Consider the following 27,449-nt stretch of genomic DNA (forward strand, 5'->3'; position numbering starts at 1 on the left):
GTAGCTGTTTATGGTCAGGAGAATGTCATCCTGATGCTATACTACCAGTAATGTGGTTTGTGTGTTTACAGAGGGTGGTAACTGCAGCCCACTGAGAGCTTGCTCCCAGCAAAGAGAAATATTAGTATGTCATTTGTGAACTTAGAAAAGAGGCTTCTGAGGCCACAAGTGAAGGATTATTATAACAATTACAATCTATAGATAATCTAGTAGCTGTATGTTCATGGCTTTAGTGCTGTGGACAAAAATAATTTGGAGTCATAGAAGGGATACAAGAAAAAATTTTATAGCTAAAATAAGAAAATAGCACTTGGGTACCCACAGAAGTGTTAAGGACAGACGGCTGTTTCAAATGCTGGTACCACTGTTCACAAAGCAAGCCGTTGGCAAACAATTTGATTTGCATATCCCTAATGGTGGATGGTGTTGACCAGTTTTTGCATTTGATTCATTGATCACTTGAGTACACTCTTTTGTGAAGTGTCTGTGTTAGTCTTTTGACCAATTAAAAAATAATTTTTTATTGTGTTATAGGAGTTCCTTCCATATTCTGGATACAAGTTTACTGTCAGATATATGTACTGCAAATATATTCTCCCAGCCTGGCTTCCTTATTTATTTCAACAATGTCATTTGATGAGCAGAAGTTTTAAACTTTGATATAGTCTAATTTAATTTTTTTTTTTTTTTTTGGATGCTTAGTGCCCTAAGAAATCTTTGCCTAGCTCCAAGCTATGACAGTATTCTCTTGTTTTCTTCTGGAAGCCTGGTGGATTCGGAACCAGCCTCTGAGAACCCTTGAAGGGCCCCAGGGAGAAATGTTGTGGTCCAGCCAATGTGACCCCCTGACCTTCCACCTCCTTTACCTCTTCCTCTGTCTCCACCGCAATCAAAGCAACTCCCTCTTCATTTTAGGTAGTGGGGTGTCAATTTTATTTAACAACCACAACAAAATTTCCACTTCTTTCTCTTTAACCACCCTACTGAACTATATCCACACATTCACACACGTATTCTTTATCTCCTCAGCTATACGCAGTGTCTGAACACGTAATAAAAATTTTTTAATTGAAACCAATCTCACCAAATTTGGACAGGGAAGAGGGGCTCTGTTCAATGGAGCCGAATCTTACATAAGAGGTGTTCCTGGGCTTCCTATCTGGGCCAGGCTCTGGGCAAAAGACCCCGGAGGAGGGGGGAGCGAGATCAGAGGCCTCAGCCCACTGCAGGCTGCACAGGGAGCCCCAGGACAAGCATCACCTCACACTTATGTAACCTCTGACTATTTATGAAACACGTTCCTATACCTTATCTCCCCAAAATGCCCCTACATGTAAAAAGGCCTTTCCCTACTCACAAGGAGAAGCAGAGTTTCAAATGTGTGGGAGGGTGGGTGGGTGGGGAGGCTGCCACATTTCCAAAGAGGACACGCTTTAGCGTGAGGAGAAGGGCACCCAAAGGGTCCTTTTAAACCTTCCCTCTCCCCAAAATTCCAACTGATGCTCAAGATCTTATCAAGGGTCAGCCCTTTAGGACTTCATCCCAGCCGAATGCAAGTGATGCTGAGATGACAGGCAGACCTTAGTCACCCTCCAGTTTCCACATGAGGTCCATAATGGCAGGAGATATTTCCAACCGGGAAGCGGGGGGCCTCCAGGGCCACCCTCCCAAGTTCTCATCTGCGCTCTGGTCAAAATCTGCAGACACCACCCCCGCCTCTGAGTTAGACTGGCAGGTGTGACCTAAGACACAGGATGTCCCCACTTCCTGTCTGTGGCAGCCACCTCCACGCAGGTGGCTGGTGTCGGCCCCCACATTTTCACTATTTATCTCAGGGTAACCCCATCCAGTCTAAGAAACTGTCTCAGGTTGATTTCCCATCTAGAAAATGAACATTTGGATACTTTGCAATGGTTAGATACTATCAACATGAAAGCTTAACACCATGCCAGTGCATAGGAGTGTTCCCTATTACCTCTGCTTTGAAAATAAGTAACAGAGTTCACCCCAGACTTCTAATCTACCTTACTGACTTAGACCTAATTATGTGCTGGGCTGGGCTAAGTCGCTGTTTTTGAGGATATAAGGAGCTAGCTTTCTCAAATCAAGGCTAAAGGTTTTTGTTGTTTGTTTGTTTGTTTGTTTGTTTGTTTTGTACCTTTCTGAAGTTGGAAACGGGGAGGCAGTCAGACAGACTCCTGCATGCGCCTGACCAGGATCCACCTGGCATGCCCACCAGGGGGCGATGCTCTGCCCATCTGGGGCGCCGCTCTGCCGCAACCAGAGCCACTCCAGAGCCTGAGGCAGAGTCCAAGGAGCCATCTCCAGCACCCGGGCCAACTTTGCTTCAGTGGAGCCTTGGCTGCGGGAGGGGAAGAGAGAGACAGAGAGGAAGGAGAGGGGGAGGGGTAGAGAAGCTGATGGGTGCTCCTCCTGTGTGCCCTGGCCGGGAATCGAGCCCAGGACTCCTGCACGCCAGGCCGATACTCTACCACTGAGCCAACCGGCCAGGGCCTAAGGCTAAAGGTTTTTAAAAGGCCCATGTGTTATACAATCACTGGTCTCCCCAAACCTTCCAGCTTCCATCACCGTTAAACAGGTTCTCCAGAATCACTTTTCAGCGATGTCTTTTCCCCGCCAGGACTACTCTGGTGGTCTCCTTTCCTTGGTTCTATCTGCCACCAAAGTCGAGAAATGAGGGGCCAGTACCTGGGGTTCGTCATTTTTCCCGGGCATTCTGCTCCCAAGGACACGGGACTCTGGAAGCAAGGGTTGGAATCGGGGAACTGCTCCCAACCCCATGGCAGATGCCATCCGTCCGGCCCACCCATCTCTCAGTGTCAAAACTCAAAATGACACTTTCTTGTCAAACGTGGATTAAGCCATGGTCACTCTAACTGGAGTGAGGGTTCCAACCCCCACAGGGAAACTTACAGTGGTCGGAGAAGATATGGGATTTGGATTCAGCAGTTTCTGAATGTCCACTATGTGTCAGGCAGGCACTGGAGTATGTATATGTGTGTGTGTGTGTGTGTGTGTGTGTGTGTGTGTGTGTGTGTGTGTGTGTGTGTCTAATTTACATTCCAAGATGTGCTGATGAGGAAAGAGGGCTCAGTGAGGCTGAGTAACTTTCCCACCTACAGCCCACGAGGGGTAAGGTCAGGTTCTGCCCTAGGTCTCAGAGCCCCAAACCCAAGTCCAGGGTTCCTTCCCTTAGACCGCAGATGCCATTCCGGGTACAACCCCAGGCCACCTCCTGCAGTATCCTCCTAGAAGGTTTCAGATCCCAGCAGTGACTCTCCGCTCTGACCACTGACAGCGTGGCCAGGTGTCCATTCCACCCGAGAAGCTGCCCAGGCTCAGAAGTTCTGTCTTAGTCTTTTCATCCATGGAGAGAACTCAGGGGAGGTAGGAAAGCAACCATTTACTGGGGGCACTGAATAGTCTCAAAGCCTTCTCATATTTACTGTCCCCATAGCCCTGTGACACAAGATAGATAAGCCTCATTTGCTCTGGGGAGGGAGAGGAGAGTAGAGGGAGGGAGGAAGTGAAAGGGAATTAGAGAGGGATTTAGAATGCAGCACTAAAGAATCAAAGCCCTGAGAATCCTGATTTATGGATAGCAAGATAAGGCCCATGCCTGGCTGGGCAAACAGACAGCTTAATCTTCTGTCTTGAATACCTACTGGATGCCAGATAGTGCATTATTAGTAGGTTGTGACAAACATCATCTCATTTAATGCAACCTTGCAATCTCTGCGATCATATTTTTTAATGGCTCTCAACACACAAAATGGAATTAATCTCTATAATCCCTGATTCATTTCATACTGTCCTTTTGACCCATGCTTGAGTCTTATTTATTTATTTTTCAATCATTTATTCTAGCGATATGATGAACATCTTTCAAGATAAATTCAGCCCAAGAACTAGAACGCTGATGGTAACTTACATCTACTCATAAGCTCCTCCCTACTGCCCCTTACCAAGAAAAACCCCATCCTCTACCATTTTCTGGCTCTTTTTTTAGTCTTATTACATATACATAGAAATTTCAAAATATATTGTTTACTTTGACTATACTTATATTTTTAAAAAGGACTTTATTTTTCAGCTCAGCATTATTTTGCTATAATTCACTCATCTGGTTACTACAATGTCACTGTAATCCACTCATTTTCACAGCTACATGATATTCCACTGTGCAAATGTGCTATAATTAATCCATTTTTCTCCCGAGAGCCTTTTGTGTGCTGTCCCGTACTTGTATTGCTACCAGTGCTCCTAAGAACATGCTTGGGTGTGTCTTCTGGTGTCCATGTACAAGAATGTTTCTGAGTTCACATATCTAGGAGTGTCAAAGGTGGGCCCATTTTACAGATGAGATAACTGAGGCTCAGAGAGGTTAAAGAAACTCATCAAGATCACACAGCTCATGACCAGAGTTTGAATCCAGACTGCCATGAAGAACAGAGGTGAGGGGAAAGTGGCAGTTTTTGGGGGGGGGGAATGGGGAGTCATCGGAGTAACAAGGAAACCTTCTACTTTACTACAGGGGTCCCTAAACTTTTTACACAGGGGGCCAGTTCACTGTCCCTCAGACCGTTGGAGGGCCGGACTATAAAAAAAACTATGAACAAATCCCTATGCACACTGCACATATCTTATTTTAAAGTAAAAAACCAAAATGGGAACAAATACAATATTTAAAATAAAGAACAAGTAAGTTTAAATCAACAAACTGACCAATATTTCAATGGGAACTATGGGCCTGCTTTTGGCTAATGAGATGGTCAATGTGCTCCTCTCACTGACCACCAATGAAAGAGGTGCCCCTTCAGGAAGTATGGCAGGGGCGGATAAATGGCCTCAGGAGGCCCCATGCGGCCTGCGGGCCGTAATCTGGGGATCCTTGCTTTACTGTTTTATCTTGAGGCCAGAATTTCCATCTGCTGATTGGGCTGAGCACTTTCTAAACCTGTTCTCCTGCGCTCTGGCCTGTGCCGGACCTGGGAAGCCCCAGAGGTTGCGGTAAACTCAGGCCCTGGTTCTGGATACAGAGTTCACTTGGCCCTATAATTCCCAGGAGTGACTCTTTGTCACAAAAGTGGCAAACTTAGGCTTCTGGAGCAGCCTGTCCTGGGGCAACCCTCCCCTACCAGCTGAGATGCTCCCAGACTCTGCTCTGCCTGGCCCTCCCATCCCCCCACCCACACCATGCCAGAGCCTCCCCTATAGCTCCTGATTTCACCTCCCCCACCCCACCCCAGGCATACACCACGGGGTGAGGCCACCCACAGAGCCATTTAATCATCCTGAGTGCAAGGCCTGCCACAGGTGCAGGCCCCAGGAAGGGAAAACGAGCAGTACAGCCACGCTGTGATGTTAGTGACAGGCAGATGGGTGTTCAAATAAAAATGAGAATTACCAGACAAACATGCCCGGGGCAGACCAGCTGTTCACTGGCCTTGGGCTAGCAGGAAACACAGATTTGTGTATATCTGAGAAATGGCAGGCCTAAAAAGCCCCTCCCTGGAGGGCCCCTGGGCTCAGACTTGGTTCCCAACCTCCCCCAAGCCTTCTCCTTCTAAATGGAATTTGCTGAAGGTTTGAAAGGAAATTGGGGGAAAGAGCATGGGCCCCAACTGGAAAAACTAATATTGTAGCCCTGCAGACGGAGGGTCAGGGATGTCATCTCATGCAGCAAGGGCAGCCCCGTGTCACCTGGGTCATCAGGGAGCACTGGGTGTTCACTGTCTATCATGTTGGTACAGGGCAGCAGAAGCTGCCAAGATGGCTCAGACCTGATGTTTGCCTTTGAGAGCTTATATACTCTGGGCAAAAAGAGACAAAATGAGCAACAGATGGAAAGTTAAATAAATACCTTAGCTCTCTCATATAGAAAAGGTGATCTAAGAGAAGTCCTTTCCTTTAGGAAGGCAAAAGGCAGACACAGGAGGCAGGAGGCCAGGGCTAAGAGCAAGTTGCTAGAGGCGCAGTCCCATCCCGCCATTCACCTGGGCAGACGCTCACAGCCCTTGAGAGCCTCTCTATTAAATGGGATGCTACTGCCTGCTTTATGGGGCTGCGGCGGGGGGCGGGGGGTGAACCAAGGCAATGCTGATAATGCTCGGGCCTGCAGTAAGTGCTTCGTGGATGGCAGCGGTCCCCGCAGCAAGAACTGAGTGCCACTATTAGTGCTCTGCTCAAACTCCCTGATCCCAGGGTGTGTTCCTTCCTTCCTCGCCTCTCATCTGTTTCTTTTGTCTCTTTCCTGAGTAGTGTGGATGTGTGCACAGGGTTTTGCTCCTCCGGCTTTAGAGGGTGGACCTCCTTGCTCCTCTACTCACACTGACACCCCCCCCAACACATGAGCAAACCAGCAGGCTGCTCCCATCCTAGTGGAAGGCAAACGCGGGGGCGGAAGCCCCCATCTCTGCACTGCGGCTTGGCATGCCCGGCCTCTGCCCAGCCAGCTGCTAGTCTGTCTGGCTCTGAGACAGGCACTTCCTCTGGGACAGGGAAGTGGGAGCAGGGGCAGGTGCTCCCGAGACAAAAAGACGGGCCAGCTGCCAGCTGCTGGGGGGCCCTGTGCGGGGGACTTTAGGTGGGGTGGGGTTGGGAACGTGACAGGCGTCTGGGCCACCCCATTCCATTGACCGCTCACTTCCAGAAACTAATAGCAGCAATGAAGGCCTTTATTCAAAAAGGCCAGGCTCCCCCACCCCAGGCTTCTGCTCAAAAGAGGGCTTAACCCAGGCTGGTGAGCAGGTGGCCGACAGCTGCTCCCTCAACAGGCAAGATTGTCTCCTCAGCGGCAGAGCCGGCCCAGATGCGGCTCTTCTGCATGAGAATGTTCCCCCCTGGCTGAGACGAGTCCTCCCTGGGAGCTGCCAGCAAAGGGCCATTTGCCAGTGGGAGAGGCGAGGGTCCCACAGATACCCGAGCTGTTTTCAAGAACTATCCTCTTTCTTCTCCTGCCAGCCCCTTTGTCTTAGCAACTAACTGCCTGACCCGGAGTCAGGAAAGGAAACCTGTTTGCCCTCTGGCCCTAACTGACCCATACTCTTCTCCCCAGGAGTCAACCCCCTTCTCCCTGGGATGCAGGGAATTTTGCCCTGACCCAGCAGGCTACCACCGTCTCCAGGGCTTCAGTGATTTGAATGTGATAATGATACAGAAGGTCCTAGAAGCCTCCTCCCCAGCTCACCCCTTTCTTGCCATTGCCTGGGATATGCTGCCATCATTCTAGGCCCCTGCAGAGTTGGGGACTGAAATCATACTTGCTTATTGGTTACAATTGATCTGATAAAGTGTTACTGGAAAACCTTGATCATTGCATTTTAAAATATGTGATTAAAATATTTTTCTTTAATATCCCAGTAGCCTACACACAGCTATTCTGCAGCAAGGGGGGGGGAGGCTCTATTTTAATCTATTCCAGAGCCACTCACATACTGTGGACCTTGAATGACAATGTCCACATCAGTTCCATTTCCTGGGTTTCTCCAAAGGCTGCAAGTCAAAAGTATAATTCTGACCCCAGGATCAATTACCAAAGGGCATGCTGAAGGTGCCTGATGAGGAGACTCTTTTAAAAGAGCCTGGGATATTTTTTAAACATTGACAATTCAAAATCCAGTCAGGCCTGACCTGTGGTGGCGCAGTGGATAAAGCGTCAACCTGGAAATGCTGAGGTCGCTGGTTCGAAACCCTGGGCTTGCCTGGTCAAGGCACATATGGGAGTTGATGCTTCCAGCTCCTCACCCCTTCTCTCTCTCTGTCTCTGTCTCTGTCTCTCTCTCTTCCCCTCTCTCTCTCTCATCTCTAAAAAAAAAAAAAAATGAATAAATAAAATTTAAAAAAAAAAAAAAACAAAATCCAGTCAGTTTGTTTGCATTTTGAATGCCTCATGGAAAAGCCGGTGTGGCAAATGAGTGATCCCTGTTAGATTCAGCTCAGAGGGCACCGTGGACTAGTCCTAACACCCTGGCTAGGGCAGAGCACCCTCCAGAATAAAAGACGCCTTGTGTTGTTTCCAGCTGACAGAGGTCCTGGTTTTCTGCAAGCACAGCTCACACGCACCCACCCTGATAGATTTTCCACTGCCAACAGCTCCGTGACTCATTGGACCTCCAGGGAAGTTTCAGAGGCGGAGCCCTGGGATGTCTGCAAACCAGGGCCTGCATCTCTAATACTTACACTTTTTTGAGCACTGGCACATACCAGCCCCTGTCCCAGCCACTTTGCACATGCCATCTCTTAAACCTGGCAGCCACCCTGCCTGAAAATGTAGGTTTGACTACCCCCTCCCCATCTGCTAATAAGGAAACTGAGGCTAGGAGAGACTCAGTTTCTTCCCAGGGTCACACCCAGAGTAAGCAACAGTGTCAGGATTCAATCTCAGGCTGGTGGGTACAAATCCCACGTTCTTTTCCATTGTGTGGCTGGGAGGAGAGCCCCCTGTCCCTATCCGTTCCGGCAAAGCTGGTCTTACTGCCTGGGGAGTTGGGGCTATTTCTCCCAGGCAGCTCAGAGGGCTGCCTGGGGCCAGCATGGCATGGATGCACTTGCCTGCCCAGTGGAAGGGGTAGGCGATTGAGGTAATCCTTGTCCTTGAGGATAGGGGTGTGACTCGGCCTCCCTGGAATAAAATGATGGGCTGGGAGGAGGATGGCCGGTGGCCGGTGGCCGAGCTGTGCTACGAGCGAAGGCACAGGACTGATCGTCCTAACAGAGAGAGTACAAAGCTGGGCAGAGCTGAAACAAAACAAACTCACAGAACGGTGCCGGAACGTGCGGCCAGGGAACAGAGCGGGCAGATAATTGGCTAATCCAATTTCCAGTGGCCTTCAGCCACGATCATTTTTCACCCGGCTGCCAGCTTCTCCAGGGACCCGGATTTCAGAGCGAGCAGAAGGCAGAGCATTGGCGCCCATGGCCACCCCTGCCCTCACCTCCAGCTCCCCTTCATTGGTGGGTATACATATCCTGGAACCTTCCCATCCTGAGAGCCATTCTGCTTTAGCACTCCCTGCCTTTCCCTGCACACAGGTGCTTCCTCACCACACCCCTGCTTGCCCTTCTAGTCCGCAGGGTCTCTGTGGTTAAGGGCACCAGTTCTGGTTCTGGTTCTAGGTTCTAGGTTTAGGATCCTGCCATCTACAAGTCCATACGACAAAGGGTGTGTTACTTAAGTTCTCTGTGCTTCCATTTATTCATGTGTAAATGGGGATAATAACAGATAACAATATCTACCTGCTGAAATGGGTTGCAGTTCCTATGTGGAAGTCCTAACCCCTCACACCTCAGAACGTGACTGTATTTGGAGATTGGCCTTTAGAGAGGTGATTACAGTGAAATGAGGCAGTCAGGGTGGGCCCTGATCCGGCCTGCCTGGTGTCCTCATAGAAAGAGAAGGGACGGGAAGGGTGTGGTCACAGAAGAAGGACCATGTGAGGATGCAAAGTGAAGGTGGCCATCAACCAGCCAAGGCCTCAAAAGAAACTAACCCTACCTCTACCTGGATCTTGGACTTCCAGCCCCCCAGTCTGTAGTACTTTGTTATGGGCGCCCTAGCAAACCAATACACTCCCTCATAGAATTGTTACAGGATTCAACTAGATGGAGCACCTAAGTGTCCCTGCACAGTTCCTGGCTCCTAAGAGCTTTCTTTTAGTGTTGCTCCTTCCGGATGTGCAGCCACTTACTCGCCTTACCGCCCATTTGGTGAGATCAGGGCTCTATCTCCCCGGCCTTGGGAAGGGTCAAGTTTCTGTAAGAGGTAAGGAAGTTCTCCCAGGGCCCAAGTTGTTGCAGCCATGCCTCTACCGCCCTTCAACCCAAGTGCCCATCTATCTCTAAGAGGTGCTCAAAAAACATGTAGACAAGATGTTCTTCCAATAAATAGTTAGGGACTAGAGCAGGGAACTAGGCAGACACAGCCTCAGCCCTCTGGGAGCTCACGGTCGGGCAGGGAAGGGGGGGCCTGTCATATCATTTGCTTTCAGGCAGGGACTGTGCATGGAGGAGCTGGCTCGGGTCCTGCTGCTCCCAGTGTGAGACAGGATGCCAGTTAGCACACATGGTTGGTGTTGGCCACCGTGTCCTGGGCGTTGTGCTAAGCATCTTCCGTGTTAATATTCACAACATCCCCAAGCAGTGGACTGTTATTTAAGTTTTACAGATGAGAGAACCGAGGCACAGGAAGATAACTTTCCTAGAATTTTACAACTTTAAAGCTGGGATTCAGACTCAGTCTAGCGCCAGCGCCCAAATTATGAACAAGAATGCTGATGAAACCCTGGTCAAAGACAGTACCGTTTCGTCAGGCTTGGGACTTTCTATCTCCACAGCTGCTCATGCAGCCCCCAGGACGCGGGTAGGGGGCTCAAACTCCCCTCTGTGCTGTGGGATGAGGCATGGACGGGAAGGCAACACCTCCCTCCAGCCTTCGGAAGGGCATTGTCCCACACCTCCTGGACAGGGAACCAGGACGGACCCCAACTGAGAACTGTGCCCACCCAGGGGAGTTACTTCAATGACCTCTCCTTTGTCTCCCCCTGGCTACAGCTTTGACTTTGCTGATAGACACAGTAGGACCAGAAGGGATTTCACTTGGTTATTTCCACATGTACTGTGTTACTGAGATGGCCTGCGCAATGTCGTTTTCTGTTGGTAAGAGGTTTCTCTGTCAAGGCCAAGGAGGTAGATGTCAGAGACCAAAGGGGTTCTAGATGCAGCAGACACAGCCCGGAGGGAGAGGAGAGCCGGTGAGAGGGCGCGAAGGTCCCGGGCTGGGAAGGATGCGTGAGGGCTTGTCAGTGTGCTGTTTGTGGGTGTCCCGCCCACCGGAAGGGAAGGGGTGGGCACCTGCTTCTCACCTCCCTCCCAGGGAGAGCAGATGGGGGAGGTCCCTGGAGAGCCTGCCATGTGAGAACAGGATGCTGCAGAGAAGAGGGGGAGCATGGGCCAGCGAGGAGCACGGCCCAGCGAGGACCACGGCCCAGGGAGGATCATGGCCCAGGGAGCAGCATGGCCCAGGGAGGAGCACGGCCCAGGGAGGACCACCGCCCAGCGAGGAGCACGGCCCAGGGAACAGCACGGCCCAGGGAGGAGCACGGTCCAGCGAGGACCACAGCCCAGGGAGCAGCATGGCCCAGGGAGGAGCACGGCCCAGGGAGGATCACTGCCCAGGGAGCAGCACGGCCCAGGGAGCAGCACGGCCCAGGGAGGAGCACGACCCAGGGAGGACCACCGCCCAGCGAGGAGCACGGCCCAGGAAGCAGCACGGCCCAGGGAGGAGCATGGCCCAGGGAGGACCACGGCCCAGGGAGGACCAGGGCCCGGCAAGGAGCATAGCCCAGCGAGGAGCACACCACCAGCCAGCATAGAAAAGCTCTCGCCCTCACTGAGAGAGCTGGAGGGAGAAGGAATCCCCCAGAGACAGGGTCTTCAATGAGACAGGGTCTCCTCCCAGGCCCAGAGGGCATATGCATCAGGTATGCCCCCTTGCTCCCTCTCCTTTCCTCCTTCCCTGCTCTTCCTGGTCCTGAAGGGGTCAGAAACCCTCAGGGAGCAGCTGGGGTGAGGAGGAGGAGCAAAGGAAAGCTGGATAGAGAGGATCCGATCTCATGGCCTCCCCGGTGGGCGGGCCTCCTGTCTGCAGCGTCCCAGGCTGCTCCCACGCTGGCCCAGTCCTCAAAACTATAACTTAGGGGTGTCATTTGTATTACAAGTCTTTCTCATTAAATATAAAGCATTCACCTTAGAGGAAACCCGTCATCTCTCCTTTAAAGACAGACTTTCTCCGGTGCATTTTAATTATTTGGATTGTTAAGATTTTGCATATCACTACACCTAAAAACTGAGCTTTTCTACCCTTCATTTTCCTTTGGTCCCTCCACAGAACCCGATCACCGGAGACACGCAAAGATTCGACGGTGAATGCACACTTTTCGGGGACACGAGGATTGTATAAAGTGAGTACAGTCATAAACAAGATCAACCAGTCCCTTTCAGATCGCCCCAGCTGAACAAATACATAATCCTTCCCTCGGCCTTTCCTCTCCCTGCATTGTCAAGCAGTAGGTGGTATCAACACAAACACCACCTCCTGTTTGTGTGGCATTTTACAGTTTCAAAGCCACTCTCATCACCTGAAGTCACTCCCCACCCCCACACTCATCCCAAACCATCTCCACCCCATTCCACCCACTCCACCGCCGCTTTCCCGGTGGCTGGCCCTGTGTCAGCCTTGGCCGGGCCATGCGACCCACCGGGGAGTCCATGTGTTACGTGAAATGTTTCTTCATAAAGAGACAGCTGGCCAGAAATGTGGGAAGAGAGCGAAGGGCAGTGTGTTCAGGTTCCGTTTATTGTGTCTCACAGCCTTGTGTACAGTCAAGGTGAATGACATCATTCTGCTCTGCACAGTAATGGAACAACTCAGTGAGGACTCCATCAGCCAAGCGGTTTAGGTGGCAGATGAGCTGCTACAAATGTGTGGTGTGCACTGCGTGATCAGCTAATGCTACCGTGGTCGTGGTCAGAGAGCACACCAAGATCAGCCACTGTTTCTGCACCTGGCACACGAAAGGGAGCAGGAGGGGCACAAGGAGGAAGCATCCCCAAGGGGACAGTTCGTAGGGACAGTTCATAGAGAGGACCCGGGCCCCAGGCCTGGGGAAGCCAGCGGCCCATCCTGCAGTCTCCCACTTGGTCCACAGCATCAAATTGGAGTCCCGAGAGGCCATGAGGACAGGAAGACATCTCTGCTCTTGGGCTCTTCCTCCACAGTCTCATGCCAAGTGGCGCAGGCTCTCGATGCCAGGGCTGACTTTGCCACCTCCCATGCTTCCAACCCAGAGGGACACAGATTTAAAGAGGACTAACTGACGCTGGCCGATTGAAGGGCAGCCTCAGATAGAAAATCAGAATTCCTTTGCCTCACCTGGATATGGGCTCGGACAGGTCAAAAGGGTTCTGGGCACTCTTGCGGATAGGAGACCATCCTGTCTCTGAACATGCCCCAGAGAAGCAGACCTCACATTCGCTGCTTGTCCCCTGACCCCCTTCCTGTTGTCTTCCCGGCCCCACCCTTGCCCAGCCCTGGGCACACAGGGTTCACATCTTACCCTCACAGCCCAGGGCCTGTATACCCTGCTGCCTGGCCCTGCTCTGCCCTGTCCAGGACAGGTGCCAGGGCCGGCACCCAGAGCCTGGGCCTGCAGCCAGGCAGGACACCACCTCACAGCTTCCGTGGATTCAGAGCAGCAATTCCTGGGGAGAGCACCAGAGAGTAAACCAACTAGAACTTTCCAGCTGCCCATGTGACCTGAGACCAAAATGCGAGTGGTGGGGGCTGAGGACAGGGGCTGAAACCCCACCGCAACCTTGGCCTTGGAAAAGAAAGCCTCAAAGCGCTTGGTATTCCCAGGATGTGACACCCTCCTTTGAGGAATCTGGAAGTCACTGTGCTACTGCTATTTTATCACTACCACACACCTTCACCCACTACCTGAGTTCCAACTACTATGTCGCATGGCCTCGGGGACAGAGGCACAGTCTAACAAAGATTGCCAAATACGAGAATGCATGAAAACAAACGGGGGAAACAGCCCAGGAAGCCAGCTTGGAGGAAGCGCTGTGAACAAGACTGGGAGGCCTAGCAAAACCTCCCTTAACCAACAAGCCCTCAGCCCCCATTTTTGGCACACCTGCTGCCCAACAATGCATGTAGCTGGGACAAAAACATGATATTTGCATCTCAAAGGTGCAAGTCAGACTGAAAGGGCACAGAGGCCACCGACAGTCAAATTCAGGGCCAGCAGGTTCCCAGTCGGTGCATTTATTTGCATCTGGGCTTACTCTTGCCCTCTGGGCCAACACATTTGTGTCTTCCTCACTTTCTAACCTCACCTGTACATTCGAATCACCGGTGAGACTTTAAAAACTGCTGATGCCTTGGGTCCCAGTGCCAAACTGTTCTGGGTGGAACCTGGACATTTGGGTTTTTTACATTCCCCCAGGTAATTGCAATGAGCAGCCAAGGGTGAGAGCCAACATTTTAGACCACTGTCTTAGATCGTCTTTTTTCAAAATATAGTCTATGCACCCCGGAGCTTATTAAAAACGCAGACTTCTGGGCCCCACCCTAGGTCTGTTGTATCGGTATCTCTGGGTGTGGAACTGGGGAATTAGCACTTATAACAGAATTTCCAGGGTGGAGTGGGGGGATTCCTTGATACTCAAGTTTAATAATAAATACTGCTCAGAAGGTCTTTCCACACCCCAGAGGTGCCTGGGGCTGTGAATGGCTAACACTGGTCAAGTTCTATTAGGTTTGCCAAGGGCAACAGGAAATGCCAAACCAGCCCCTAAACAGTTTAACTCTCATGTAGGGCAGAAAGGCCACTCAAGATGGAGAACAGTCCTCAAAGTCATAGATTTGCCCGGCCCACTGCCCTGGCTTGCCCTGGGCCTTCCAAGGTCGCAGGCACAGGGCAAACCTCAAGCCCAGAAGGCAGTCCACAGCACAAGCTGGCCTGAGGAGCAAGGGAAGACGCTCAGTGGAAGGAGGGGCCCCGTGGGTGCCCACCTAACGAGGCGATGTGAGGGCTGTGGAAGAGGAAGTGGGGAGCAGCAGGACGGGGGAGGCAGGAGGCTCGGGATGAGGTATGCTTGGATATTGCTCTAGATGTTGTAAACATTTCTCTTTGCTTCATCACAGACCAGAATCTGGGCTGGCATGACCCAAGTGCCTGAAGGTAGGCAGGAGAGCTCAGGGCTCTGTGCCTTTCATGGGAAACGGGACGTAAAGGAGTGAGGACAGCTCCACCCCACGGGAAGATCGTCTCTGTGGTTACTAGTCTAATGCTCACAACTCTCTCTCTCTCTCTCTCTCTCTCTCTCTCTCTCTCTCTCTCATACACACACACACACACACACACACACACACAAGCACACACTCCATGGGAGTACCATAAATAAAGCTATCACGTTCCTCTGCACACACCCACATACTCTAGCTTATCGGCAAAATTCAGGATACCCCCAGCTTGGTCCTTGCTGCTTCCCCATCATGGGAGGAAGTCACCAGGTGCTATGACACCACCATCTTTAGCCTTCATTCCACCAACAGTTGGCAAGAAGTCTAGGGCCCAAATGAGGCCATCACACCACACTCTTGTTCTGACTTTTCTCCTTGGGATAATGGAAGCAGTAAAAAGGCCCATCTTAGAATGTTTCAGTTTTCCATATCTCCGTGCTGTTCTGATTTCTCTGCACCTCATATTCGACAGTGGAGTTGGTAGCAGATGCACATTTCGCATGTAAACAATGTGTAAAATACCCTGTACGAGAATTTGATCATTACCTCAATTCTGGCAGCTTTAGCTAAGGATGGTTTTTTACCAGTGGGGGCAGGGGAATACTATCTGATCTAACTAGGAACACCCATTTGAGGCTTTAGAGCTCTTGAACATGAAATCTCACAGGTCCTGTTAGAGTGAGAGCTAGGAGGCATGTGTTCTCTTTGTCCTTGGTGGTTCATACGGACACCCAAGCCCTCACTCATGGATACAAGGGGCCACAGCAGGATGGCAGCGCAGTGGACCCAACACCAGCAGGACGTGAGAGCCTTCCTGGCCTTGTCTAGCTGTAGCCAAGACAAGAAGAGATTCGGGAAGTTCTGGACAGAAGCGCAAACATTGGGGCCGCACATGCCTGAGAAGGCCCATCGCCCCACAGGAGATCACTCCAGCCCCATTCCCAATCGCCTGCACTCCAGAGCTCACACCTAATCAAATGCTGTTCCATCTAGCCAAGCTGAAAGTTTTGGAGATCAGCCGCACCTCCAAATCCACTGTCTTGGAATGATCCCACCAGCTCTTTCCCCATGTCCTCCGTGATTCAGTTCACCCAGAGACCAGCCTCATCCAGGGTCCTCTTCTACTTTCCGGTCTCTCTGCTGAGGATTCATCTCTTTGGCACTGCAGTCTTGTGCCAAAGTCTCCAGGCAGCTAGAGCAGGTTCCACGTGTCTTACTCATCCTCCAGGAAAGAGTTTCCAGACAGATTTCCAAGAGCAGCCCCAGGGTACCATGAAAGCCTTTTAGGAAGGTTCTTCACTACCAATTGTTCACAGTGATCTTCTTAGCCTCAAGTTCAATCCCGAAAGGTCAGAGATCAAGAAGGAAGCAGCTGAATAGGCAAGGTGGCCCTGGTGAGAAGGACCTTTCTAAGAAAGCATGCTCCCAGGAAGCAAGCTGGAAAAAAGAGCTGTGGCCTAAGCTCCCATTCTCCCCCATCATAATTACATGGCCTGCATGGAAGGGGGGACAGAGGGAGACAGGGAGAGGATTAGGCACCGTGAGAGCTGTCCATGCTTTAGGAATTCACCTCCCTTTGCCAAGCTGTCTGTCGTTCTAAGAGATCGGTGATGTGTGATGTCACAGGAGGCGAGGGCAGAGAGTACATTAAGCAGCAGGTAGGTTATATGGTGCCCCGTTGCACAAAGGTCTACCGGTGCTACATTTCCTGGTGGTTCACCTTCTGGGAAACTTCTTGGTAGAATTTAGAAAGATCTATAAGCTGCACTTTTCTTATTAGCAGCTCCACATCAGAAGTTATGAAGGACATCTCCCAAGACCCTTTCTGGAAGAGTCTGGAAGCGTCTCACAACAGTAGGGGAATCTTGTAAATTTCCTAGACTAAGATGGTCAGCAAGCACAGCATTTCACTCTGGTCCTATGGAAACAGAAGAAATGGCCAACTCCATGGAGTCAGCCCCTTCTCCCAGAGGCCACCTGTCAATGATAGTTCTAGAAACCTGGGGTTCCACAGAGGCTTCTCTCCTGCACTGTGAGGTCCCAACAGCCGGAACTAGCCTTTACACAGTGAGAGCAAATCACACACCTGAGCCAGTCTTCTAACTATTCCTCACTAGGGCACAGGACAAGCTAGAGAGTCAGGACTCCTAACTGAGGAGGGTGTGAAAAGGATGGAGCCTACATTTATATTATTTACAGATCAGCCTAGCCTAGCGAATCTGCCTTCTCAGCAGAGGTGACCCAGGGCATGACAGAGGACAAGTCGCTGACCCAGAGAAGGGTGACTGCAGCGAGGTGTTACCACCACCAAAACACAAACATGGGTGAATGAGTCCCAGTTCTGGTGACAGAGTCACCATTTGGAATGGCCCTTCATCCCCTCCTCACCCCAGCCTCTCAACCTAAACGCCACTGCTTTTGAACACCTATGACATTTCACATTAGAATATGGTCTTGGCAGCAAGGAGCAGGGAAAGCCGGTGATCTTCAAGAGTCCCCATCTGAGGTCTAGCTGAGCCTCCTCTGGCTTTGGGACAGCAAATCTAAGTACATTTTGGACCTCAGGAACCTGGGGTAAGAGTCTTTCTCCATGAGGCTGTGTACTTTTCCCTGGGCTTGGTCAAAGCAAGTCAGGGATGGCTCTTGTATGTTCTTCCTCGTGGCCTCTCGGGTCTGGAAGTCTATGTTTACCTGGAGACACAAACAGAGAGCAGGGTCACGGGCTCTCATACGCCAAGGCGCCTGGCTGCTGATCCTAGCTACATAATCATCAATGGCAGCATCTTATAGATGTAAGGTTAGTCGTGCTTTTCAAACGAGTTTCATGGAGGTCACCCCTTTTGATTCCAGAAAGAATCCTGTGAGTCTGAAAACCAGACATTCCTCATCCCAATTTATAGGTAAGGACACCAAACAAAAGAGATACTAAAAAGCTGGTCTAAAGTAATATGGAAAGTTAGTAACAGAGCCAAGGCAAAACCCCTTTGGGCTTAACTCGTAATCCAGAGACCTTTACAATGTCAGGCAAAGAGTTAGACTACAGACAAGTATTAGTGCTGGTTCCCTAAAGTAAGCTTGCCCTCTTCTCCTTTCTTAACTACTTAGAAAACAAATGCTCTGGGGAGAGAGACAGTGGTTAGAATGCACATCTCTGTTCCAAAAAGCATTGTAAGAAGCTTGCAACATCCTAGCCAAACCTCCTGCAGCTCAAGTCAAAGCATAATTGAAGAGTTCTGAATGCTCAAGGCACCCAAACTCATAGGCAACAAATATTTTTCTTCCATAAAATCCTCCCAAGTAAATTTCTCTTTTGTATCGAAGAACAGCAGCACACCGAATTCATTTCTTTTTATAAGAAATTATAATAAGTTATCGTAAAACAATATAAATAGCTATGATTATTGAATAATAAGCAGTGACAAATATTTAATAGGTGCTTTTTGCCTAATACTTAGAGTCTTCTCAAAAGGAAGTTGATATTATATTATTTCACATGGGGGAAAATGTGATCCAGAGAGGCTAAGGAACTTGACCAAGATCACACAGCTAGTGAGTGGTGGAGCTAAGATTGGAACATGATTCCAAAATGGATGCTCACTCCATCAAACCATGCTGCCTTCCAACAAGGAAAACTCACATGGAGTCAGTGGTCTCTATCCTTGCAGAATCTCTATAGAAACAGTTCCCGTGCGCAATGTTTAACTGGCAGCCAAGACATTCCTAACAGGGCTCCTGTATACAAGCCCTGAGCTCTGCCCCTTTAAAGGATCCCCTTTTCTCTCAAGAGCCATGAGAGCAGCGAGGCTCAGTTCAAAAGAAAGTTCCCGGCATGCCTGGCTCAAACCCCCACGAGGAGGGAGGTGTGAGCCAGGAGCTGTGGATAGAGTTCTGACAGCGCGCTTGCCACCACCAACACACCTCCCTCGGAGCCTGCACATCCACAAACTCCTCAAAGATCCTATGGGCCTTGGAAACCAGTTTTGCAGTTGACCTAGTCTTCTTGAACTCCTCACAGGCCAGCCAGAACTCCAGGTTCTCCTCGCTGAACTCCGTCTTCAGGAAGGCGCGGAACGCGGCCACCCCATCTGTGGACGTGGAGGGAGGCAGAAGGGAAGAGAGACAGGAAGCAGCTTAAGCTTAAGAAATGGAGAAGAAAGACAGAAAGCTGGTAATACTGTCAGAGTGGCCCTGACTGTCTAACCCCTCACCGCTCCTCCATATCCTCTTAAAGACTTAATTCTCTTAGACATGCAGGTAGTCTCGGTGACGAGCCCTGCTTCTTAGTCAAGGATCGTAGTGATACGAAGGAGAAATGTTTCGGAAACCACAGTAATAATGACTATGGGAAGGCCTGGTCACTTCTAATCAGCCCTCGGTGGTCACTGCCTGTCCCCTAATGCAGAGCTGGCTGCCCCCTGGGTCTACTGGGGTGCCCGTGTTTCTAGTTAGGCCAAAGTAATGCATGGAATCCATTCCTTACCCTAATCCAAGTCAACCGCCCAGAGAAAACAGTCTCCTGTGAAACTGACTAGGCAGACTGAATTTCTCAGGGCGAAACCTTCGCTACTACCAGAATCATTTCTGAAAGTCAACACCTACTGAAATTCAGCCGGTGATGCCATTTTAATACATGGACAGATTCCTAACCTCTCTAAAAAAAAAAAAAAAACCAGAGACCAATAAACTTTGAGGCCCTGTTATTTTAATGGTTCCTAACATCAATTATTTATTTTAAAAATCTTACCTATCAAATTACATGTTTTAATTAAGATTAATTATAGGGGGGTTTTTTTGTTCTAAATTAACTTAACGATGAACACACCCTTTTGCTTTTATTCAAACAGAGCCTCCAATCGAGATAAGAGGAGCAGGGTTAACCCACAGGTGTAGAGAAGGAAACTAGCATTCATTGCGAGCCTATGCGTTGAGTTCATATTTTTATTTTAAACTACTTTTTATGCTTTATTTGAACCCTTACCTCACTCTCCTCGAAATGAATAACAGTGAGAGCTTTCTACAGGCTGTCCTCCAGCATCCTGGCCACCCCCAGCCCACAGACCTCCCCTCAGGAGAAGGGCAAAGGCCACATCAAATCAAGTCACTGCATTGCCTAAAAATAACTCTGGCTATAACGGTTTACTTTCTTTCTTTTAAAATTCATCAGCAGGCCTGCACGATGAGAGGGCCTGGGCGAGCCTCTGAGGTCCCCAACGTGTGCCAGGACAGTGCACTGCCCAGGATTGTCTGGCGGAACGGAAGTGCCATGCTGTTGATGTCTTTAAATGTTTGTTTTTACTTTCCTAAAACATTTTTATTTCTCCTAATTAAAAAGTCATTGTTCAGCTTTGTCTTTCAATATAGACATTTTAATGCCATCTCTAGAACAATAGCCATAAAAGCCAAGACTTTTCACTGCAGGAGCCCTGAACTTGACAGAGAAAAGGGTTTTGGTTGGGACTCCCAAAGCTAAATGTCAAATCACAAAGAAATCTAAATTTTGGAAGTAGGAGCTGAAAGTGTCAACGAAAGTAGGGGTGGCCATGAATTCATCGTCCAAACCAGTGCATTTTTGAGAGTGAAGGTGGGTACTTCTAATAATCACCTGGGGACAGTAGGCAAAAGCCATGACCACCACAGGCAAAAACCAGGACACGTGGTCACCTTATCTCTAAGACGAGGGAAATGGAGAAAGCAGAAAACAATGAGAGCTTGCTTCCTGCTAGGCAGGATGGAAATAAACTGGTTCCTGGGTCAGGGAAGGAGGAGCAGAGTCACACGGTCTAGACTCAAATGAGAGCTCTGCCCTCTGTCTCAGGGTCCCACCCACCCTCACTCCCACATCAGGTTCGATACCCCAAGAGGAGGGAGCGAAAACCCAGATAAAGTGAAAATCAAAGTAAGCGTGAGACCACAGCACAGTCATGGTTAGGCAGAGAGATGGCCTGAGAATAATTCATTCAAGTCAACAATTAAAAAGAGAAAAACTACTAATTATAACATATGTTTAAAATCTTAAGATATGTCAGAAAACAAATTTATTATTTTTTTTTTTTTGTATTTTTCTGAAGTTGGAAATGGGGAGGCAATCAGATAGACTCCCACATGCGCCCGACCAGGATCCACCCGGCATGTCCACCAGGGGGTGATGCTCTGCCCTTCTGGGGTGTTGCTCTGTTGCAACCAGAGCCATTCTAGCGCCTGAGGCAGAGGCCACAGAGCTATCCTCAGCGCCCGAGCCATCTTTGCTCCAATGGAGCCTTGGCTGCGGGAGGGAAAGAGAGAGATAGAGAGGAAGGAGAGGGGGAGGGGTGGAGAAGCAGATGGGCGCTTCTCCTGTGTGCCCTGGCCGGGAATCGAACCTGGGACTCCTGCACGCCAGGCCGACTCTCTACCACTGAGCCAACCAGCCAGGGCGACAGAAAACAAATTTAAAGATCTCTCTAAATATTCTCTTTTTGTCACCCCTGTCTCCTCCATGGCTCCCATAGAGGAGGTCCAGAAGTTTCCGTGAGCTCCAAAGAACTCGGATTTGAGAGCTAGCCTGCCTGCCAGGAGGTCACCATGAGGGCAGAGGTCTGCCAGGTTCTGGATGCAGGACCTCCTGGAGCATCCAAGGACACAGTGCCCATGGGAGTCAAGGCACCTCTGAGCAGTGACCAGTCCGCATGTGACAACAGCCACGCACACTCTCAGAGAGGACCTGAGCACCACAGGCCGGGGGCCCTCCCCTGCTGCCTTTCCAATGCAGTCTGGGAATGGGAAGGAAAGGTTTGGGGAGGACCCTAAAACACTACGCATTTATCTAAAAGAGCAAAATGCAACGGGACTTAGAAGAGTGACTTGGAAGGGACTTATTTTTTTGTTGTTGTTGTTTTGGATTTTTTTTACAAGACAGAGAGAGGGATAGATAGGGACAGACAGACAGGAATGGAGAGAGATGAGAAGCATCAATCATCAGTTTTTTTGTTGCGACACCTTAGTTGCTCATTGATTGCTTTCTCATATGTGCCTTGACCGCGGGCCTTCAGCAGACCGAGTAACTCCTTGCTTCAGCCAGCGACCTTGGGTCCAAGCTAGTGAGCTTTTGCTCAAACCAGATGAGCCTGCACTCAAGCTGACGACCTCAGGGTCTCGAACCTGGGTCCTTCACATCCCAGTCCGACGCTCTATCCACTGCGCCACCACCTGGTCAGGCGGGACTTGTTTTTAAAACAGTAGAGACTAAATTCCTTGAATGAATGGAAAAGCTCAAGTTCATTGTTTGTTAGATTTTGCTTTGCTTTTCATCAAGCAAAAACAAGGTCCTTGTGAGCAAGCCAAATCTAGTTACAAATAAAGAAAGAAAATGACCTTTCTGCCTCCTTCAACGGTATTGGTGAAGGTAACCCAGCTAAGGAAACCAGCCTTACACTACACAAGGTACAGATGTTATCTTTTTACTCGTCTACATCTTTAGCTTTGTTGGGTCTTTGTGTGCATTAAAGAGATAACACCTGCAAAGCGCTCTTAGGAATGTTGCTTGACTTCTTCCCATTTTATAGATGAGGAAACTGATGCTTAGAGAATTGGCTTGACTGAACTTACACAGGTAATAACAGGTAGCATTAAAAATATATAAGGGGCCCTGGCCGGTTGGCTCAGTGGTAGAGCGTCGGCCTGGCGTGCAGGAGTCCCAGGTTCGATTCCCGGCCAGGGCACACAGGAGAAGCGCCCATCTGCTTCTCCACCCCTCCCCCTCTCCTCTCTGTCTCTCTCTTACCCTCTCGCAGTGGAGGCTCCATTGGAGCAAAGATGGCCCGGGCGCTGAGGATGGCTCTGTGGCCTCTGCCTCAGGCGCTAGAATGGCTCTGGATGCAACAGAGCGACACCCCAGAGGGGCAGAACATCGCCCCCTGGTGGGCATGCCGGGTGGATCCCGGTTGGGCACATGCGGGAGTCTGTCTGACTGCCTCCCCGTTTCCAGCTTTGGAAAAATGAAAAGAAAAAAAAAAAATATATATATATATATATATATATATATATATATATATGGTATACTAACTCCCAATCTAACACAGTAATAATGCCATCTCCATTCATTCACTCATTACGTGACCCAAGCATTCTACAAGATGCTAAAAACAGGCATAATAAAGCACTCCCAAAATTTACAGTGAAGGGGCAACCTGAGACAATAAAACATAATTATGGTAACCATGGTAAATATGATAAGTGATATGATAGAGAGAGTGTAGGATGCTGCTGTGGAAGTACCCAGGAGGAGCTCCAGAGCTAGACCTGAGGACGGAAGGGAAGACTTCCAAGAGGAAGAAGCTTCTAAGTTCAGTGAAAGAAGGAAGGGGCAGATGGAGGAGAGAATTGTAGGGGGGAAACTGCATGTGCGAAGGCCTAGAATTATGAAAGTTTGTTAAAGTACCAGAAATAGTTTAGTAAGGCTAGTGCTTAACAATAATAATGATAATACTAAAAATTGTTGAGCCTATTAACAGGATAGACATACACCAAGAGGCCTGTGCAGGAACCAGGGAGATGAAGAATGACACAGCAGGACAAAAGGCCCGGGGAGCGAATATTTCAGTGGAGGAAGTGGCCACTGCGCCTGCCCAGTGCTACCCAGAGGTCAAGCTGGACACAGGCTGAGCGTGGTCATTAGATTCAGTGACAAGATTCGGCAACCACTGGCAGGAACAGTTTTAATAGGTGACAGGGTCCCTAGACACATTGTGCTGAGTGCAAAAGTGAATGAGGGAAGTAGAAGCAGTTAATGCAGATGTCTCCTGCAGGAAGGGAAGAGAAAGATCAGACAGCATAGCTGGAAGGAAATAGGTCAGGAAAGAGGGGCTTGGGGGGGTTGTTCTTTGAGGGGTTTTTGTTTTGTTTGTTTGTAAGGTAGTCTTGAATATGTTTAAATGTTGATCTAATCAGAAAAGTCTTGTTGAGCAGGTGGAGTTGAAATGAAAGCAAAGAGTTCAATTGATTAAATGTTGCCCCTGGGAAGTTGGAAGAATGGACTCATGATGGAGAGAGAGAGAAGGCAGCAGTGGAGGCAGGGAAGTTTCCGGTTTGGAGTTACTCTCTGATTTTAGTTGGAGAAGGTGGTCGGAACTATGGATGGCAGGGTTTTCTTTTATTTATTTGTTTGTTTGTTTAGGATTCGGGGCAGGGAGTTTTATTTATTTACTAGACGCCATACCTTTTGGTGGGGATTTTACAGACACCAGCTTGACTTATTGTCACAATGCTGATTCGTAGAGAGTATCACCTGCATTTTCCATAGAAAGAAACACAAGCTTACAAAGGTCAAAGTTCCCAGTTACCCAACTGCCATGAAGAGCCAAGTTTCCCTACCAGGTCCCCGTGACTCCTAAGCAGGATCTTTCCAGGTGTGCTTGCAGGCAGAAGGGAGAGAGCCAAGGAAGAGAGATCAAAGAGGCAAAAGAATTGTATCCGGGAAAGGCAAATTCTGAATGAGGAGAGGAATTACAAAATGAAAGAACTTGTCTTCCTTAAATTCAGGAAGAGAGAAGAAGAGACAGGAGTGGATGAAGACAGAGAGAAATGGTCAGGGAAGGGACGCTCAGAGATGTGAGTTGAACAGCTTTGGTCGCCTTTTTTTTTTTCCCCAGAGACAGAGTCAGAGAGAGGGATAGACAGGGACAGAGGACAGACAGACAGGAATGGAGAGAGATGAGAAACATCAATCATTAGTTTTTCGTTGCGACACCTTAGTTGTTCATCGATTGCTCTCTCACATGTGCCATGACCGTGGGCCTTCAGCAGACCGAGCAACCCCTTGCTGGAGCCAGTGACCTTGGGTCCAAGCTGGTGAGCTTTTGCTCAAAGCAGATGAGCCCGTGCTCAAGCTGGCAACCTCAGAGTCTCGAACCTGGGTCCTCTGCATCCCAGTCTGACACTCTATCCACTGCGCCACCACCTGGTCAGGCTTGGTCGCCTTTTCAATTTGAGGTGTAAGTGGTCTGCCTCCACAGGCACAGTTTTGGAGATACAATCTGAGTAAGTCAGAGGAAGATGCCCCCTTACAGAACTCACAAACTGATCTATAATAATTAATTGAATAATTACATGTGCAATAGGAACCGTCGTGGAGACACCTAAGTGAAAAGGGTTTGGAGCTCGGGGATAATTAATAGGAAGATGATAAGTTACGGGCAAACAGCTGTGAAGACACAGACCTGGAGAGATGAAAGGAAGCAAGAGCTTTCAGTTTGGGCATGAGCTCATTATTCAGAGAGAGGGGAGGGGACCATCAGGCCCAAGCTGTCTAATGAGCCCTGAGCCTAGACAACAGCAAGGATTTAGGACCCAGCAGTTGGAACATAGGAGGAGGGGGAAAGGATAAACAGGAAGGACGTTAAAAAGAAAAAAGTTGAAGTGAGAAATTTTTTAAATAAGCCCTGCAGGCATTTATGGGGCATTTGCTTTGGGCCAGGCACTACACCAAATGATTTATGGACCTTATGGCTTTTGTTCCTTATAGTCTAAGGGTCGGGAAACTTTTTGGCTGAGAGAGCCATGAACGCCACATATTTTAAAATGTAATTCTGTGAGAGTCATACAACGACCCGTGTACATTATGCATTATCCAATAAAAATTTGGTGTTGTCCCAGAGGACAGCTGTGATTGGCTCCAGCCACCCACAATCATGAACATGAGCCATAGGAAATGGCTTGTAATACATGAGAATGTTTTATATTTTTAACATTATTTTTTTAATTAAAGATTTGTCTGCGAGCCAGATGCAGCCATCAAAAGAGCCACATCTGGCTCATGAGCCATAGGTTCCCTACCCCTGTTATAGTCCATCGATAGCATAGGTATTAATACCTTTGCCATTTTGTAGGAGGGGGAAAAAAGAAACCAAACTTAGAGAAGTTAAATAAGTTGCCCGAGGTCACACAGTTAGTAAGTGGCAAGGACACCCGAATACAAAGCCAGCATCTTATGTGGGTCGGTGGTCCAGTCTCCGCAGGGTGATGGGGCCCACAGGATGCCTGCCCCCATGACGCTGGAGTGGATGGGCAGGCACGTCACTGCAGCACAAGACAAAGAGGCCATGAGTGACACCACAGGTGGTGATGTTTCCAGGTATGATGGCAACAAATGGGGTGGGAAGAAAGTCAAAAGTCAATGAGAAAGGTTGGGGGGGGTTATATGAGTAGAAGGAAAACAGAGAGGTAAGGATGGGCACATGCAGCAGCATTCAGCTGAATTACGTCGAAAGCAACTGAGACCAACACAGCAGGGCTGAAGAATTGGAGTCGAATGTGTGATGAACTCATCCCTGGCTCGCACCTGTCTGGCAGCTTCACTGAGGCAGCTGATGAACCCTGCCTGGCCCACCTGGGGCGGGAGGGAGCACTACACTCTCCATTATGATTAGAGGCAGCCCCACGATTGGCTCGATGACCTTGGACAGCACATTCATTGAGAGGGTTGGGTCTGATGAATGCTCCCAGGTGGAGTTAGCACTCTGTCCTGTCCCCACCATAGCTTACATACACCTGCAGCAGACAGAGCTCTCAGCTGACTGTTTTCTACCCTCCTCCTCATCAACACCATCACCGTCATACATCGAGGACTTGCCCCAGGCCAAGTTCTATGCCATCCAATCTTTATATAGCAGGTCATTTAATCCTTACACCAACCCTGCTATCAAGGCAGGGGTTCTGGAGTGAGACAGCCCCGCTCTGAGTTCTGTATATGACCTGGGGCAGGTGCCTTAAGTTCCCAAAGTCAAAATCTTCTCATCTTGGAGTTAACATTGAATGTCTTTGGCCACATGGCCAGTAAGAGGTGGGAAGTGGATTTACACACACACACCGGCGTGACTTCAGAGCCCACTCTGCCTGCTTCTCCTCTGGAGGTCACGGCAAACCCCACGTTGTCACTTCTCCAGCGGAGGGATAGGCAATGACCCCAAATCGTTCAGTCACTCTGAAAGTATGCCACCACAGGGCAAATGTGCCACTTGGCTCATAGAGCTGGGGTCTCTCCCACAGGAGGACACCTGCCGCCACTTTTTCTCTGAGGCCACTGGGTACCACAGATAACCTGGACTCTACCTGAAGTCTCCTCTTTCCCAGAGCACTGAGAACCACTCTACACATCCCTCCTTGGGAAGCTGTCTCGCGTCCCGGAGCGGACAGACTCATTGCCCCAGCTGTGGCCTGGAGACACTGTAACAAGCATGGCGGAATGACCTTCTCAAAGTGTCTGCGCTCCTGGGCAGCCGCCCCCCAAAGTGTGCCCGCATTTCCAGGGCAGACTTTGGAGGAGGTGGGAGGGAACCGCAGCAAATAGGACACTAGGAATTTGCCAGTGATGTCAAGGGAAGAGTCTAAAGAGAGAGAGGATGGAGGGGAGATGGGCCTCGGAAGGGCTGCACCTGAAAAGCAGCAGCACCTACCGAGCAGATTGCGGCAGAGCCCCTGAAAGCTCCCAGAGCCCCAAGCCCTCTCCTCTGCTCACCCACCCCCTCGGCCCTAACCCACTCCTCCCTTCAGGTCCCCAGGACCAGGCTGACCAAGCAGGGTCGAAGGGTCACTGTGCAAAGAGAAACCTCACCCACACAGTGGAAGTGAGAAGGGGTGGAAAGCC

At 49.6% G+C, this 27,449-nt stretch overlaps 1 protein-coding gene across 8 annotated transcripts in view; it reads right to left on the reverse strand.

The window, feature by feature from the left end:
- Positions 1–12,357: 12,357 nt before the first annotated feature.
- The window catches only part of RGS8 (regulator of G protein signaling 8), a 41,601-nt gene continuing 26,509 nt past the window's right edge, over positions 12,358–27,449 (reverse strand). For all 8 annotated transcript variants that reach the window (XM_066261302.1, XM_066261295.1, XM_066261298.1 and 5 more), the window contains 2 exons: positions 18,749–18,915; positions 12,358–17,521 (listed from right to left, as the gene is read on the reverse strand). In XM_066261302.1, the coding sequence (XP_066117399.1) occupies positions 17,339–17,521; positions 18,749–18,915 (350 nt within the window). In that variant the 3' untranslated portion in view covers positions 12,358–17,338. The remainder of the gene's footprint in view (positions 17,522–18,748; positions 18,916–27,449) is intronic.

This window comes from Saccopteryx bilineata, chromosome 2 (assembly GCF_036850765.1).
Source record: "Saccopteryx bilineata isolate mSacBil1 chromosome 2, mSacBil1_pri_phased_curated, whole genome shotgun sequence".
In the NCBI taxonomy this organism is placed as follows: domain Eukaryota; kingdom Metazoa; phylum Chordata; class Mammalia; order Chiroptera; family Emballonuridae; genus Saccopteryx; species Saccopteryx bilineata.